Source organism: Dromaius novaehollandiae, chromosome 1, assembly GCF_036370855.1.
Source record: "Dromaius novaehollandiae isolate bDroNov1 chromosome 1, bDroNov1.hap1, whole genome shotgun sequence".
Classification (NCBI taxonomy): domain Eukaryota; kingdom Metazoa; phylum Chordata; class Aves; order Casuariiformes; family Dromaiidae; genus Dromaius; species Dromaius novaehollandiae.
This window is the reverse complement of record NC_088098.1, coordinates 24,811,432-24,827,069: the sequence shown is the minus strand read 5'-3', so window position 1 is coordinate 24,827,069 and position 15,638 is coordinate 24,811,432. Positions and strand designations below refer to the sequence as shown.

Here is a 15,638-nt window from a genome sequence, read left to right as displayed (position 1 = left end):
TCTGTTTGTCTGTCAATTCCTAATATCACTATTTTTAATCAAGCAGTGTATCATATAGTACTTCTCTAAGCTTTGAAATAACTTCTGATTTTTATTTTCTGATCCTGTTTATTTAATCATTAAGAGTCTGATTCTGCAACAGGCTAAGCATTGCCTTTCTTCAAAGTGAACTGAGGGCTCTCAGTCCTTCACAAAGGAACTGAGTACCTTTTATGATCAAATCCCAAGTGCATAATAAATATGTAAAAAAGCAAAGCTTCCTTTCTTGGCTAATCACTGAACTTGAAGTAATATTTATAATATTATTCTGTTTTAACATTAATAGGGGTGTCTTAATGATTTAGTGAAATAAAAAGAGTCTGGAGAGCATCTTTATTAGAAATCAAATGTTATCTGATGCACACAAAGAGCACTATTTAACAAGAAACAAATGCATTATTACAAAACTGTGACTGAAATATATGTTACTACTTAAAATTTTTGCATCATTTCATGCACAGAAAGCACCAAATATCTTCTAAAGAAAGCAGGACTTCCGATATTAGGGATTCAAAATGCAACCCAAATCCTTACTTAATTCCTTAAGTAAGAGTATCTTTTAGTGCCAAAATGCTACCTAATTATCAGCTTTAAAAAATTGTTTTACATCTTCAAATACAATATTCTGTTTATCCTAGATTGTCTGGGGAACATCTAGTACATTAAAAGGTTTTGTAGAGCTTCTTAGTGATTTAACAGATATCATCGTGCCTGCTAGCAATTTTGCAACATTCTGAAAACACTTTCCATAAATCAAAGCCTTAGCAGCAGGAATAAGCAGATGGCAGGAGACCATATTAAAGAATGTATCAATTATTTTTATTAATGGGAGGCTGCTGGATCATGATGTATCATAATGGACTAAATGTTTAGCAGTTGTGAAGTGTTTTGTCTGTTAGGTATCTCAGAGGTTCTTAGTGGATGTTATTATATTGTCTTGTGATGGCATTCTTTGTGGGGCTGGATAGTGAAGTTTCGCAAGGGACATATAAAGAGATGTTTTAATTTCTGTCCTTTAATTGTATTCATATAATAAACATAAAATATCAGAATGTATAAAATGTAATTTTAAAAAGATTGAATGTACAGTGTGTAATAAAGTACATTCTGTCTTCATACATTGACTTAGAAAACAAGATACTATATGGTTAACAATGAACAATAGCAATTATTACAAAAATATTCTACAGTCTCGTAATAGTAACATAAACGCCTTTACTTATCTAAGAGATTTAACATAATTTTAAATTACAATAATTTTACATCCTCCATTCATATGTACAGACCTATTAAAGTCAAAAGGTATTACAATAACAATGTTCTTATTAAGATTAAATGGCTGAATTATATTTAGTTATTTTACTATATAAAGCAACTGCTTTCCTGTTTGTTAAAACTGTTTGCACTTACTGTAGCTTTTTGACTATCCACATTATATGCAGTGAAATAATTTAGTTTTCTGTTCTTAGTATAGTATATATATCCATTTCATGAATTAAACAAGATGTTAATATTTCAACTCCCTTTCCTTTTGTATAATGATCAGTCCACTGGTTTGTGTATTCTGTAAGAATGTGTCCATTAGCTTTGAACAGCTGCTACTGAAAACAAGCAAAAATTCCTAATTTAACACATTTTGAAGAAAAATGTCTCTCACCCTCTCCCCTGCTTGAGGTCAAACTGTGCAAGTCTAAATTCTTCTCTAGACCCAGAGCCATAGATATTATGCAGCTCTTCCATGAGATCGCGTTAAACAGATCTGTATAGGAAATAACTAAAATGTGTTTTGCATGCACCAGACTTTAGTCCTGTAGAACTCCCATGGATACTAAAGTTATTCTGCCTGAGTAAGGACGTCAGGATTTGTCCCTGTAGTCATGAAATCCCTTTCCTCTGTGCCTGTCTGCAAGCCTAAAGGCACTGGGCTCTGCCCTGCTCTCAGCACTCCTCCAAGTTTTACAGCAGTCTCACTAAATCTGAGTAAGGAGAGGTAGTGCTCATTCAAGAAAGTTTGGAGCAGGCCCTCCTTTATATCTTTCATGCCACCTATTTATCTCCAGAATGTCCTAGATTATCAAGGGCATATCAGCATGGCATTTTTTGTGTCCTGTATCACCATTTAATTTCAAGGATAATACTATAACACACATTATAGTTGCTAATGAAAATACTGAATATGACAAATTCCTACCAGAAAAAAACATGATGATAGTGAGACAACATTACCATAATAAACACCTACAGGTACTGATACATTTAGTGTTCTGGTGGGTAGGGATGGGCATGTGTGAATGAAGACAGCCTGAATATGTTTAATGATAGACGCAATAAGATATCTTGCAAAAGAAGCATTTCCTCTCTCTCTTGTTAAGTTTTTCATGCAGGAAAAGAAAAAATTCCAGTGCCTCAGACTGAAGCAATTGTCAGAAGAATGAAAATCAACTTTAAAAAATTTAATGGATGGGCTATAATGTTTTTTTTAGAACAGTGCTTATAAAAGTGATGAAATTCAGGATGTTATTTAAAGTCAATATAGTTCAGAAGTATGGTCTAACTCCCACATAAAAGTTCAATGGGAAAATCATGTAATACATTCATATTTAATTTCTTTTTCTCCATTATGAGCAATCCACATTGGTGTATTTAAAACTAATGTAGTAGAAACTGCAGTACAAGGACAAATGGCATTTGATATCAACTAAGTATCCTCTCCTTTCATCAGCTGAAATGGACAATACACATCCTACGCTAGGCATAATGTGCATATAAATGTTACTTTTAAGTCATCATATTTTGTATTCAACTTGCAATATTAGCTAGTCTTCATCAAAGCTATGACAAAGTGATTTCTTTTCGTAATGAACCTAATTTATAGAAGCACTCCAATTAAAATGCTATTCTGTCCTATGTTCAGTTACCTTTGGTTAATATCCATTGGATTTTCCTTTCCTTTCCTCTATGCCAAAAAGAGATGAGAATGACCTGTTGGTCATCATCAGGGATGAGAACCCTGTTGGTTACTATTATTATTTTTTACCATACAATGGAAGCACATCTGAGCCTTTGTCAAGGAAAAGGTTTGTACTGGGCTGTGTGGGAACACATATCTGACAAGAAGATAGGGTCTGCTCTGTTCAGCTTACATCTAAGTAGTTTGCATAGGCTAACACAACATGCTTGAGTTTCCTAGAAACACAAATATTCTTGTTAAATTGGATACTACAACTTCTTTCATAGCCATCTAGAGGTAATTTATCATCTCCTTACTAACTTTCCAATTAAGAAACTATCATGGCACTATCTGGATTATTTAGGAATGGTCTACAGCCTTGGAAGAACACAGATCTCATGAGAACTAGTCGTTTTGGAGAACTCGTTTGGAGAACCAACAATAAAAGGGGCAATATTAGGAAACTCCTAGACAAATGTTCTATTCTTGAATAATATGTTTAAATATCTTTAAAACATTCACTCTGTTTACAATCCATCTTAGCCTCTTATTGCTATTCTCAATAATGCAGCACTTCCAGGGAGTGAGGCAGGCTTTGTGACAGTAAAGTTTAATACACACTTTTTAAATATATCTTGAATTGTTAGAGAATGCCCAAATGTGCTCTTTTGACTTTCGTTGAGGAAGAGCTATGAGGAACTCATGCCAGCTTATCTTCCCATATGTTAATATCACATTTACAATGATTGCACTTAATGTATATACATCACTTTCCAAAATTTCACTATGTACAGAAATGGTATGTTTTCTAACTGCCCTCTAACTGCCAAGCCTTTACTGAGTCAGTGCATGTTTTGTGAATACCCACTCCTAGCATGCTGGTTCTGGAAAGCAGTGCATCATATCAATGCTTAAGAATATCCCCTTTAATTTGAAAAGTCAACCTCTTCAGCTTTTCTGTAGTGAATCCAAAGCCAAATTTGAAGTTAAATTCTCCCCGTCTCTATGTGTTCGATGGGAAGCTTGTAATTTCCCTCCATTTCCAAATGGATCAAAGGCAAGGGTATGGACTAGAAAGAGTCCCTTTAGAAAAATCTTATTATGCTGCCAAAGGAAACTGAAATCATCAAGGAGCATAGTAGCTTGTCTCTGAATTCTGATCACTTCCATACAACATAGACATAGCTTGAATACTCAGGGAACAAGCAGCTGACATAGCACTATTACCAGTAGTGATTGTTTTAAATTGTGCTAACTGTAACACAGAACATTTTTGTTGAGTTTTGTACATCCATGAAGTCTTTATGAACACTTTTGGCTGCAATGTCATATCTTTTTCTGTCTGATAAGTTCTTTTGAGTCTCCATTGTTCTGTTAGCTTCCATTTTTCTTCTGTATCACTAAAATATATATTAAAAGTCTGATCCTTTTCTACAAACAAAATTAAAAAACAGGATTCCAGGAAACACTTAATGGATTTTTAGTTTCCTTTTAAAGAGAAGTCCATACAGTGTTAAACTCATGCTGATTTCATTCGTACAGAAGGATTACTGTCCATTTTTTCCAGACTTCAATACCTGTATCACATATACTTCACAGTTTAAATATTTCCCTGTTGTTTTGCATGTTTTTAGAACTTTTAATACAAAATTCTCATTTTTTTTAATAAAAGAAGAAATTAATAGATGATTCAAACTCATGATATAGTGGAGATAAGTGAATGCAGACTGAAAAGGGTTTGAATACACTTCTGTGACGTGGGTATTCTTGTGGAAACCATTTTCAATTTTCATATTGTTGTAAAAATTCAGAGAAAGATAGTAAAAATGTTCCCAATGAAGAAAGAAGATTTGTGCAAACGTCAGCTGTGAGTAGATGTTGTGAGTTCAGGGCGAAGTGATATGACTTCATGTCCATCTCATTTTCCTGTGAAGTAAGTGCTCATTTAAACCCTTGCCATGTAGTAATTTATCTTCACAGTGGTTCTCCATATTCATATTTGAAATAAGCACAAACATCATGCTTACATTCAACTCTGTCTTTTTGCAGGTGGTTAAAGAATCAGGAGGCCACTTGTGCTTTTATAAGTCATCTCCATCATCTGTGCTAAAGCTGCTTCTCCTGCTGCTCTCCTTCGATGCAGCTGGTGACGTGGAAGACAAGAGTGGATCTGTTCCAAATGGTGATACTGTGTCATCCAGTAAAATTTCCTCTAGCCGTTGTTCTTCTTTTAAAGCTGCGCTGAAGGATAAATCTGTGAAGTGTGAAAGTGGATCGGAAAAGGCTGTTAATCCATCACAAACATCAGAATTTGGTCCATGTGCCAGAGACATTTGTTGAGAGTAGTCCACAGAGTTCTCCTCTGTGTAAGACTGTTGCTTGATGACCTGGGTCGCTAAATCTACAGCACTGAGTGAAGACATGATGGGAAGACCATGTGCACGAGCCTGTATCTCTAGTTCCTAATGTTTCAAACAAAAACAATAATTATTTTGGAAGAGAAAACAGCGTCTTCAGAACTATTGCAATGAGAAGCATACTGATAATACATCCAAATTAAAAATAATAATAATAACTGGACCTCTTGTTCAGTTGTGAAACTATGTTTTAAAATGCAATAATGTTTAATCAATGATAATTTGCAGTAAGCCACTTCATAGGTTGGTTTCTTTCTAATTCCACTCCTGTGATTATGTTCCTAGAAGAATATAAGAGGAAGGACATCCTTTCTAAAACCATTGCCTATACGACTGAGCCACGCATGGGTGATAGAAAAATGTTACAACTTTCTAGTTCATTATCCACAGAAGATCAGGCTTGCTATCTAGAGAAACAGAAGGTACTATACTTGACAATGCTTATGATATACAGATATATATATATATCACCATATTTGATGATGATTGATTACATATATATATGCATATATATATACTCTAATGCGTACATATATACATATATACACACACATTCTAATCTTGCATTTCAAGACAAGCAGGATCATATTCTGATGTTTCATGTCACACAAGTGGATAATATGTGACATAGTATAAAATAGCACAGTATACCCAAGGCATTGTAATGCGTGAAATGGCTACTAAGGGAAAATGAAAATATAGAAGAGAATTTAGTGTCCAGTATTGATTCTTAGCAGGAGAAATACACTTTTTTCCTTCCTTTGTTGTCTTTCTCAGGATATTATTTGGAAACTGTTTCTACAAATATTTCATTAACTTTCCATGTGTTCCTTTATGTAAGGACTAATTATCAAAGGAATTTCCTAGATATCTAAAAAATACCCCCCAATATTTATAGAAATAAATAGGGAAAATCAATTCATTTTAAATAAAAGGCATTTGGGGAAATATGATTAATAAAATTTGATGAGGGATGAGTAGTGAGAATGCTTTGTAGTTCATGGCAACACTCTTATACAAACCTGAATTCGAAGTAGAAGTCTCCTGTTAGCATGCTCTAATTTCTTCTGTCTGTGTTCTAATTCTCTGGCTCTCTGTTGTTCTTTTTGTAGCCACTTGATGTACTCCACTGATGCTTTTAAAATAGTTCCTTTGTTCCAGCGCATATCACTGCAGAATGTAGAGATAACCTTTTCACAATTGTGCATGTCAGCAGAATTCATAAGAACTTACAAAATCTTTTACATTAATATGAAATAATGATTTACATGACTATTATTCACTCTTAGATATTATTGCTTCTGAATGGAAATTTTAATAGAATAGTTAAGAAGCCCTTATATAGTAAAATTAATCCCAGAATGAAAATAAGTGTCAAAAGAAAGTAATAAAGTGACTTTTTGTGGGAGAGCTAAATGCAATATCATGATTCTACCATTACAGTTTTTATATTTTTAGTGAAAATTGCTTTTATTATTAACTCTAAGATTAAAATCTATGTGCAGTATTTCTGCATTAATGAACTAGGAAATATACATTACTGAGGACTTAAGCCTAAATTTTTAAAGATCATTTCGAATATACTACTCCTTTTACCTGACTTACTAATGAGGTTGCTTTTATGCTTGTTGAGAAAAGAATGGGCTGTGCTGAATGCCACTCCTCATTGATGACAGAGCAGACAAATCACCATAGTGGCTGTAGTATGACAAAAATTCTTGATCAAGCCCGTTCACAAAGCTTGAAACAATGTACAGCAGGTTAAAGAGCATAGCTACATATAGAGCCCAACTCAAAATAAGCATCTCTCAAAAAATGGGATTAAAACTGTCCCTGGTTGAGGAGAACACATGTTAACTTCCAGTTTACAAGTAGTCATATTAACAACAATGCAAGTGCTCAAACTTAGCATGTGTTCAAGGACTGTCATGCATGGGAGGCCTTGGAACAAGAAAGAATTTTACTGAAAATGTTTAACTTCTGATAAAGTTTCATGTTTTATAACACAGGAATGGGCACCATTGCATTAAATATAAACATAGAAGGGTTTATCCCAGTTATCCACTTCACTGCAAGAAGGCTTTTATCAAAAAGACTGCAGGTTCTGGTCCCACAAAACAAGTCCGAGAGGGGCAAAACTGCTCCATTTAAACTGGTCTGAGAAATCTGAGAAATATAAGAAACAACCAGCTTAGGCCATTCTTTAGTACCTGTTCCGGGTATGTATGTTTGGAAGGAAAATCTACCATAGAGTGATTGCTACTATCACTTTAAGAGATTTTGAACCCTTTCCATAAAACTGTTGTGCTGGATGAAGTGTGGTACACAATAAGTCTACAGGTCAGTATCTGATGCAAGCACAGAATTCCTCCTGATTCTTATTTATATATTTGCTACCATGTGCACATGCCTGTGTGTGCCTGCTTATGTGTGTTTATCCAACATTATTTTTGACATTTCTATTCATATGTACAGAAACTGGTTGGTGTCTTATTAAATGACCAATATTGAAGCTAAATCTTCGAATATCTGAAAGGAAGATATCAAAGGAAATATTTAGTATCAGATGGCAACCTTAGAAGTGTCACGCCGTATCTTTTCATTCATACCAGGAGCAAAAGGAAATATTGAAGGATGTCTGTGCTGATTCTGCATCACAGACATTCTCCATCGACTTTAGCCCAGAGCACCGTACAGCAGCCACAGGACAGCACTTTGGAGGAACAGAGAGACACCCTACACAGGAGATGCACAGGGCCGGAAAAGCAGTGATATCACCCTTTGGGATAAAGGCAAATGGAGCAGGGGGGATAGCGTGGGGAAGGTGCTCACATAGCAATTGTCTAGCTCTGCTTAGCAGGCAGGGAAGCAGATTCATCTATGATGGGAAGAAAAAACCTCAGCATTTGAAAAACAGATTAAATCCAAGAAAAAACATATTAAATGCAAGAAAAGCAATTGCATAGGGAGAATTTAGAAATTCTCAGATCAGTTACTGGTTTTCAGTTATTTCTGTGAAAATGCTAAATTTTAAATTGGATGCAAAGTTATATGAAAAATAATAAAAGTGTCATTAGGAAATTTTTTATTACTTTTTAGAGATTTCTACATCATTCTTGCCCAGTATTAAATAGAGACAAAATCTGAACTGATGAGACAAACAAAGTCTGAAGTTTAAAAAAGATTTGAGAATCCTTTTTAAAAAGTAAGCAACCACTGCTAGTTTTAGTCATTTTTATCTGAAACCACTTTATAAAACTAGATAAAACAGTAGCATTCATAGCTGTTTTGAAGCTGTCTAGCTGGATATAGATTAATTAATCTTCGGAGGTGGAAGGAGTTCTTTTTACATTTTATTCTTTTATTCTCCATTCATTCCTTGCTGGGTTTTTTTAAACCTACATTATTATTGTTCTATATTAGGCTTCAGCCCTGTAAATACTGCTACTCATAAGCAACTCTACCCACCAAACAGGTCAGCTGAGAGCAGTCTGAGGTCCTGCAAGCCTGGGCATCAGCCCAAGGAGGACCTTGTCTTTGTGTATGTGTTAGTATAGCTCCCAGCACAGTGTCAGCTTACTACTTATCGGCACATTTAGATGCAACTAGTACAATAATATGGTATTTCAAGCAAGTTATAGAGGTATTGTCTAGCTTAAATGGAGAGCCACCTCAAAGGACTTTGTACCTGTTTTGATGACCTGTATAATTACTAAGTGTATCCTCCTGAAAGGGCAGCAAGTTTCCATTTACTTACACAAGCTTTTCCTTTACATTAAGCTTGGCAGTGCTAGCCATGAGAGGCTGTGTCCACGGACAGCACAACTTCAGATGCAGACAGATATTTGAAGCATAGAGAGAGTGAAAGCAATCCATTAATTCTTCCCAAATCATCTGTGATTCTCTCAACATCTTGGTTCTATAAAATGACTAGAATTCTTACATGAAAGATTTTTTTTCTTGCTATCTCTGATGATTCCAGTGTGGCTACCATAAAACAGTTCTTGAGTTAGCATTTTCAGACTCTGTCACAATGTGAAGTCCTGTTAACCACCTGAAATTGGACTGTGAAAGGCTTAACACAAAAGAACCAAGAATGCAAAAGTAGGTATATTTAAAGGAGCAGATTGTGATTTTTTCAGCAAAATTTCACTGGGTATTTTGGATCATTTTTAATTCTATTTTAAAATTATTCTATCTAACAATTTTGCATTTATGGAGCATCTATCACTTGGATATCTAAGCACTGAAAATCAAACAAAAAAGAGAGAGTTCTTTGAGGTTTAAGAGAGCCATTAGGTTTATCTCCATTTTCTAATGCTGATGAACTTAAAACATCCATTCATTTAAGCAAGGTAATCCACACTTCTCACTATTAAATAAAAAGAGTGAAGAGAATGGAGGTTTTAAGCTAGTCCCTGTGGAAGCTCTGCAGGGATACTCTCAGGAGAGTCCTTGTGGAAGTTCTGCAGGAGCCAAGCAAGTGCACCATATAGCTAACAAAACAAAAGTGAAATTAAAAAAAAAAAAAACCTTCTAAGAAATATAAATCATTAAAGGTTTCTAAATAGCATCAAAAATGTCCTTTCTGTTCCTGAGTTTGAATGTAATATTCTCGAAGCAAGCCATCTGGGACAGGCATGCTAACCACAATGATTCAGTTATAGTAGTATTTGCTCTTCAATGCAAAAGCTGATTTGCTTCACTGCCTTTAGTCCAAGCATCAGTAAAGTGTCTCCTTTTACAGCCAAGTCCAAACTATAAGAGACATCTTTTCAAATCAATATATGAGGTGAAAATGCTATGTGTGATAAAATGTTACAGAGAAAATATTGTAAGAAATGATATATCTCTTTCTTTCAAAGAAGAAAAGGGCAGATTGGGGGCACAGTAAGGTGTTATGAAGGAAAAAGCAAAAACTGAAAGAGAGGGTAAGGACACTGAGTTATGATTTGGCAACACAGGACCATTCCAGAGAGAAATAATGATTTTGATATGTTGGGCCAACAAAACAACATGGTCAAACTGATGAATTTACACTTAGGAAAAAAAAACTCTATTTACACTTGTTCTTTTGATTAATTTAATCTGGCACCAAGCCATAGTCAAGTTATGTTTTAACCTAAGTTTACCAAGAGTGACAGGCACATTTTGATGTCTCTTTTTTCTTAGTGCCAATTTGAAAGCTTTTAAATAAAGCTATTTTCAAAAACAGTACTGGTTACCAGCTTTTCGAAAACAGCAATCCTCAGAACCTGGGACACCTAAGTTCACCTACTGCTTTTGTAAACATAAACCCCTATGGCTGTCATATTGTAAAAATCATTCATGGATTTGGAGAGTAAAACAAGAAAAGGTGATGCCTTCAGAATCTTTTCCTGAACCCTTTTTACAAGGCAACACTACCAAAATGAGTGAGTAAAAGCCATCATCCATTTATCTGAGCAAAACTGCAGGTCTAGGCCATTCATTTTAAGAAGGGTTTAACTGATTAGTCTAGGTATTTACATTTGGAATAAGTTCATAAACTAAATCAAAATCTAAACCAAAATACTCAACTGAAACACCTCTGCAGGCTATCAAAAATCATAACTGGAATTTGTACCTCACCCCCATTTCTAACTCCAGCATAACTTGCTTCCATTATTGCTTTATAGCGGCAAACCAACAGTGCCATCCACTGTTTTTCTGAGTAATCTTTCAACTGTTTGCCAAATAGTCTTGAATACTGAGAGTTACATGAGCAAAATTAAAACTCATCTACCAATGTGTATTTGTAGGAGATCACATGTGAGCAAAATGGTATTTAGGGGCTCAGGGTGATTCTTATTTTAACTCAGTTGTTATACCTAAACTCTTTTTAATAACAGCAACATGCCCATTTATCTAATCTTGGGTTGATGCTGTAGAACAAGCAGTCTATGAATTCTCTTAAAAGGGCTGTGGCATGTTAACTTTCTTACTGGTGATTTCACTCAAAGTGGCTTGTCATGCCAAGCTTGTACTTATGTAAGTCTCACACAGCTTTAGATTTTTATAAAAATCCTCCATATAATCAAAAGTTCTAATCCCAAGGCGGGGGGGAGGGAGGCTGAAGTATCAATAGATGTTTTCATTTGAAGCAACATGCAGGTCTGCACTGACATGCAAATGATACAGACAAAATCTGTATAACCAGTTTTATGCAAATCACAATCATACCAGTGCACAGTCTTGAAGCATCCCTGACTGACATGAGAAATCTAAGGCTAAGGTCCAGCATTAAATATCACACTGAATTGTTATTGGTAATCCTGCAATAGGTTTTCCTACTGAGGGGGCTTTTTTCATACTGATGACAAATATAAGCTTTCAGGGAATGCAAGCATAGTTTAAGCAATGTGCATTTTGTGTTTCTGTAAGTATATGCATTAGTATAAAATGCCATTATTATAGCAATTATAGCAATTACTATTTTTATCAGAAAAGTACCTTGCATTTCAGGACTGTTGTTTTTCCCCCCACTGAGAGGGGACTTCTGAAAAATGTTCAGTCCACAGACTCTTTTTTTTTTTTTTTTTTTTTTTTTTTTTTTTTTGCTTAAGCCAAGAGCAGACAGCTGCAACACACATTTTGTTTTATCCCACTAGAGGGCTCATGGCTAGGGATGCAAGCATCACTCCTTCCTTCTCCAGAGACACCAAACAATTGCTCCTAGGAATAGAGGGCTGGACTTTTTGGTGTTGGATGGATTTTTCCCCTCCCTGGTGTGAAGGTCTCTCTCTAACCTGGAACTACTAGATCCACTTTCCTTTTATTATTCTTTCACATAAGATTTCCTAACAGCCACCAAAAACCTGTCAAAGATTTTTTTACTTTGCAGCTTGATTTGAGTCAGTGATCTGGCATAGTAGATTCTGTATCACATTAGTCACCCCTATAGCAAGTATATGCAACCTTTTTGTTATTATTATTATTATTTAAACTATAAACATTATTACAGGAAAGACTGTTGAACTCACGGATCATTAGATTTGGGGATGAGTGTGCCAAGCTCCTTGATTCGGTAATTAATATTATACCTCCTTCTTCTCTCAACTGTTAAAAAGAAACAGTTACTATTTTTATGGTGAAATATTCTTGGACAAAGTCAGCATAAAACATTTTAACTAGTTAAAAACAAGTCAGTCAATAGACAGAATATCCTTCTTCAAATAAAAATTCCAACGTGATATTTTACATGTCTCTGATGTACTTTCAAGACAAACTCCATGATCAGTATCATCTCACCCTACTTTAGGTTTCCCATTCCTTTACAGATAGACTCCCAGTGAATGAATTGGTCACTTTTTCCTTAGATGTGGGGTAATGCTTCTTTTTTGTGTAGCTTATGTACCCTTTCTCCACTCTGCTCCCATACAATGATCTTCCAGCTCAGTGGAGTTTTGCTGATGACTTCAACGAGAACAAAAGACAACTCATCCAGCAGTTCACATTATGTCAAAACTCCTGCTACAGCTTGTGGTTAACAGCTTGGTTATCTCTTGCTTATTGCTAAAGTGTTCAGCTTCTTGCCGTGCCTTTTTCTGCCATAGCATATCAGCAGTGTAAACCACAAAGAACATAACTACAACCATATCACTTCACTGAAGCTGAGGAAAGATTGTGTTCCAAAAAAACACTTCATCCTCAACACTTCTGTTTCATTCAGTGATGGACTGCATGAGCATATTTACAGTAAGTTTCAAAAGTCATAGAAAATAAAGTAAAAATGTAATTTAAATAGCCAAAACTATGTTTGCTGTATTTAAATTAATCCTTCTCATAAGATGAACTAGATATGGTATATCAGTTTATTTGTTAGTTACAAGGGAAAAAAGATAAAATATGCATTTTAAAATTTTCTCCTTCTCTGTGCTCTCAGATGACCCTGTCAGCCAGTACTGGCTGTCCAAACTGGGGTGTGTGCCTCTCCTTTATGCAAGGGCCTGTCACCCTTCTGCCTCCCTTTTTATTAATTTAGAGAGAATTCACTTCTGCTTCCTCACCTGGTTTTCCCCGGCTACTTTTATATGCAGAAATATCAGTTTTTCTAACAGACAGGCCCAAAGGACACATCCCATCTCTATTTTGGGAATCAGCTTTGATCCATGACTAGCATTGCACTGAGCCATTTCTGTTATCCCTTGCTTCTCAGAAGAGCTTCTTACTGTGCTCAGGTTCACTGTGCTAATTCAGCTATACTCCACGAGACCAGAGTTAACCCCAATAGGCCAGCTTAGAGCATGGGCAGACTAGATACATGTTCTCCTTTATCCATGTATGTAAATATGCACTTAAAGTTTGATGGCCTAATTTTGAATGGAAGTCAAAAAGCCAGTCTTTATAGCTCAACAGACCTATATTAAAAAAAAGTGCAGAGAAGGGAGGCCCAGTGGGTCTTCCTAGGCTAACTTCAACCTTCTCATAGTCATACTAACAAACTACTTTCTGTTTCAGCCCCATTGCATAGATTACTTTTAGTTCTTTACTTCCTCCTATAAATAGAGAGATTTTTTCTTGCTGTCTAAGTGAAGTTCTTAGGTTTGTGTGGCAGCTAATGAATTGACTCTGCAGATATTAGTTGATTCCAATGCAGGGAACTCTCTAGGTGTAGAGCACTGGTAAAGTGCTCTGCTTCAGTGGGATGTATTAGCTTGTCTGTCTTACCCTCTCTAGAAAGAGGGATTTCACTCAACACACTAAAGTATCTTACTTTTTCCAACCATGATTTGGGATCCCTAATTTATGCTTGCTCCTGTCTTTCCTCCTGCTGCAATTCCAGATAACTCAGACACTCACCATCTTTTCCTAGTCTAGAAAAAACTCCCTATTTCTGCCCAGTCAAGACAGGCAGCAGCTGCAGTGGAATTCAGAGAAGACAGGCTAGCAAGAAGTCCAAAAATCTACGTGGTCTGTTTATACTCCACAAAAACTTGCAGACAGAAGCAAGGATGCCTTCTGGAAAGTCTAAGTGAGCAGAAACCTTGTTTGCAGCAGTGGCTAGGACATTGCACTGGAATGCATAATTGCAGATCCATAATTGTATGCAAGTAAAGCCATGACTCTCTCTAAGATTACTGGAATGGCACGAGAACAAAGAGCTAAATAGAGTTTATTAACTAATTACTGATTTGAGTTTAAGTTCACAGATTATTTCTGCTGGAAAGACTGGAAAGCAGAACTGGAAAATGTAATTATTTCATTCAGTGCTTTCCAAAGAGAATTCTGATTTTCAGAGGAGAGAAAAATTACCCGATGTTATACTTTCAGGAAGAAAAATGAAATTTTTCTATTCTGGATAAACAAAAATGTTGTTTATATTTGTAAGTTCAATATTTAGACGCTGAATCAAGTCAATGCACAAGTTCTTCACTATGTTCTAAACCCAAACTACCAAAGACCATTCCTCTAGAACTGAAATGTCTAACATCTATTTCCTTTCTGGAGAACAGTACGGTCATATATAGAAGTGCATCGCAGTTCACAGAGGTTAGGGGTTTTGAGTGAATGTGTCAGACTAGAGTCAAAATACCTCAGTTCTCACCCTGTTCCTCCCTCATCTCCTTTTCTGATGTAAGATTTCCACAATTTTGGGTGCTTAACTAGCATTTGTTGGTTGTCATCCTCTGTAAATGATTTTTTTTGTTGTTGTTGTTTGTTTTTTTTTTTTTGCTGTTGCACTTAGAGAGATTCAGCCTGGCTGGAACCTCTAACTTGGTTCTTCAGATAATAGTCTAAAGCAAGATGTGAGGAATCTGGGTCTTTCCTGTTCTGTTTCTCCATCTTGTCTTCCTCCTTTCCTATCTGTTTTGCACTGTGATTCTCAAAGACAACACCAAGTAAAATGAAAGCCCAGTTACCCATGCAAGATATATGTACAACTGTAGAGTAAAAACATAGTAGCAAGAGATGATATGAGAGGAAATTCATTAAAATATGTAAAATATTTTGGAAAGAAAAAAGAAAGTAATTCATTTCAAGGAAGAAAGCTGTGTGTTTGTCTGTGTCTGCAGACTGAATTCAATTTAATTACCCAATCAAAACATTGATCTTGAAAGAGAGCAGAGACAAAGTAGCTAATGTGTATTATTTCAGTATTCTCTATACATTCACCACACCTTACATGAACATATACTCACTGAGATTGTGGTTATCCTTTTTTTGTCTCTCCTTTGCCATTGCTCGTGTATCTGCTTCTGACAGAAAGTAAT

At 35.6% G+C, this 15,638-nt stretch overlaps 1 protein-coding gene across 1 annotated transcript in view; it reads right to left on the bottom strand.

The window, feature by feature from the left end:
• Positions 1-358: 358 nt before the first annotated feature.
• TFEC (transcription factor EC) overlaps positions 359-15,638 on the bottom strand; it is a 92,408-nt gene continuing 77,128 nt past the window's right edge. The window contains exons 5-8 of the mRNA XM_064507499.1: positions 15,567-15,623; positions 12,408-12,483; positions 6,429-6,576; positions 359-5,451 (exon numbers count right to left, since the gene is read on the bottom strand). Coding sequence (XP_064363569.1) covers positions 5,071-5,451; positions 6,429-6,576; positions 12,408-12,483; positions 15,567-15,623 — 662 coding nt within the window. The 3' untranslated portion in view covers positions 359-5,070. The remainder of the gene's footprint in view (positions 5,452-6,428; positions 6,577-12,407; positions 12,484-15,566; positions 15,624-15,638) is intronic.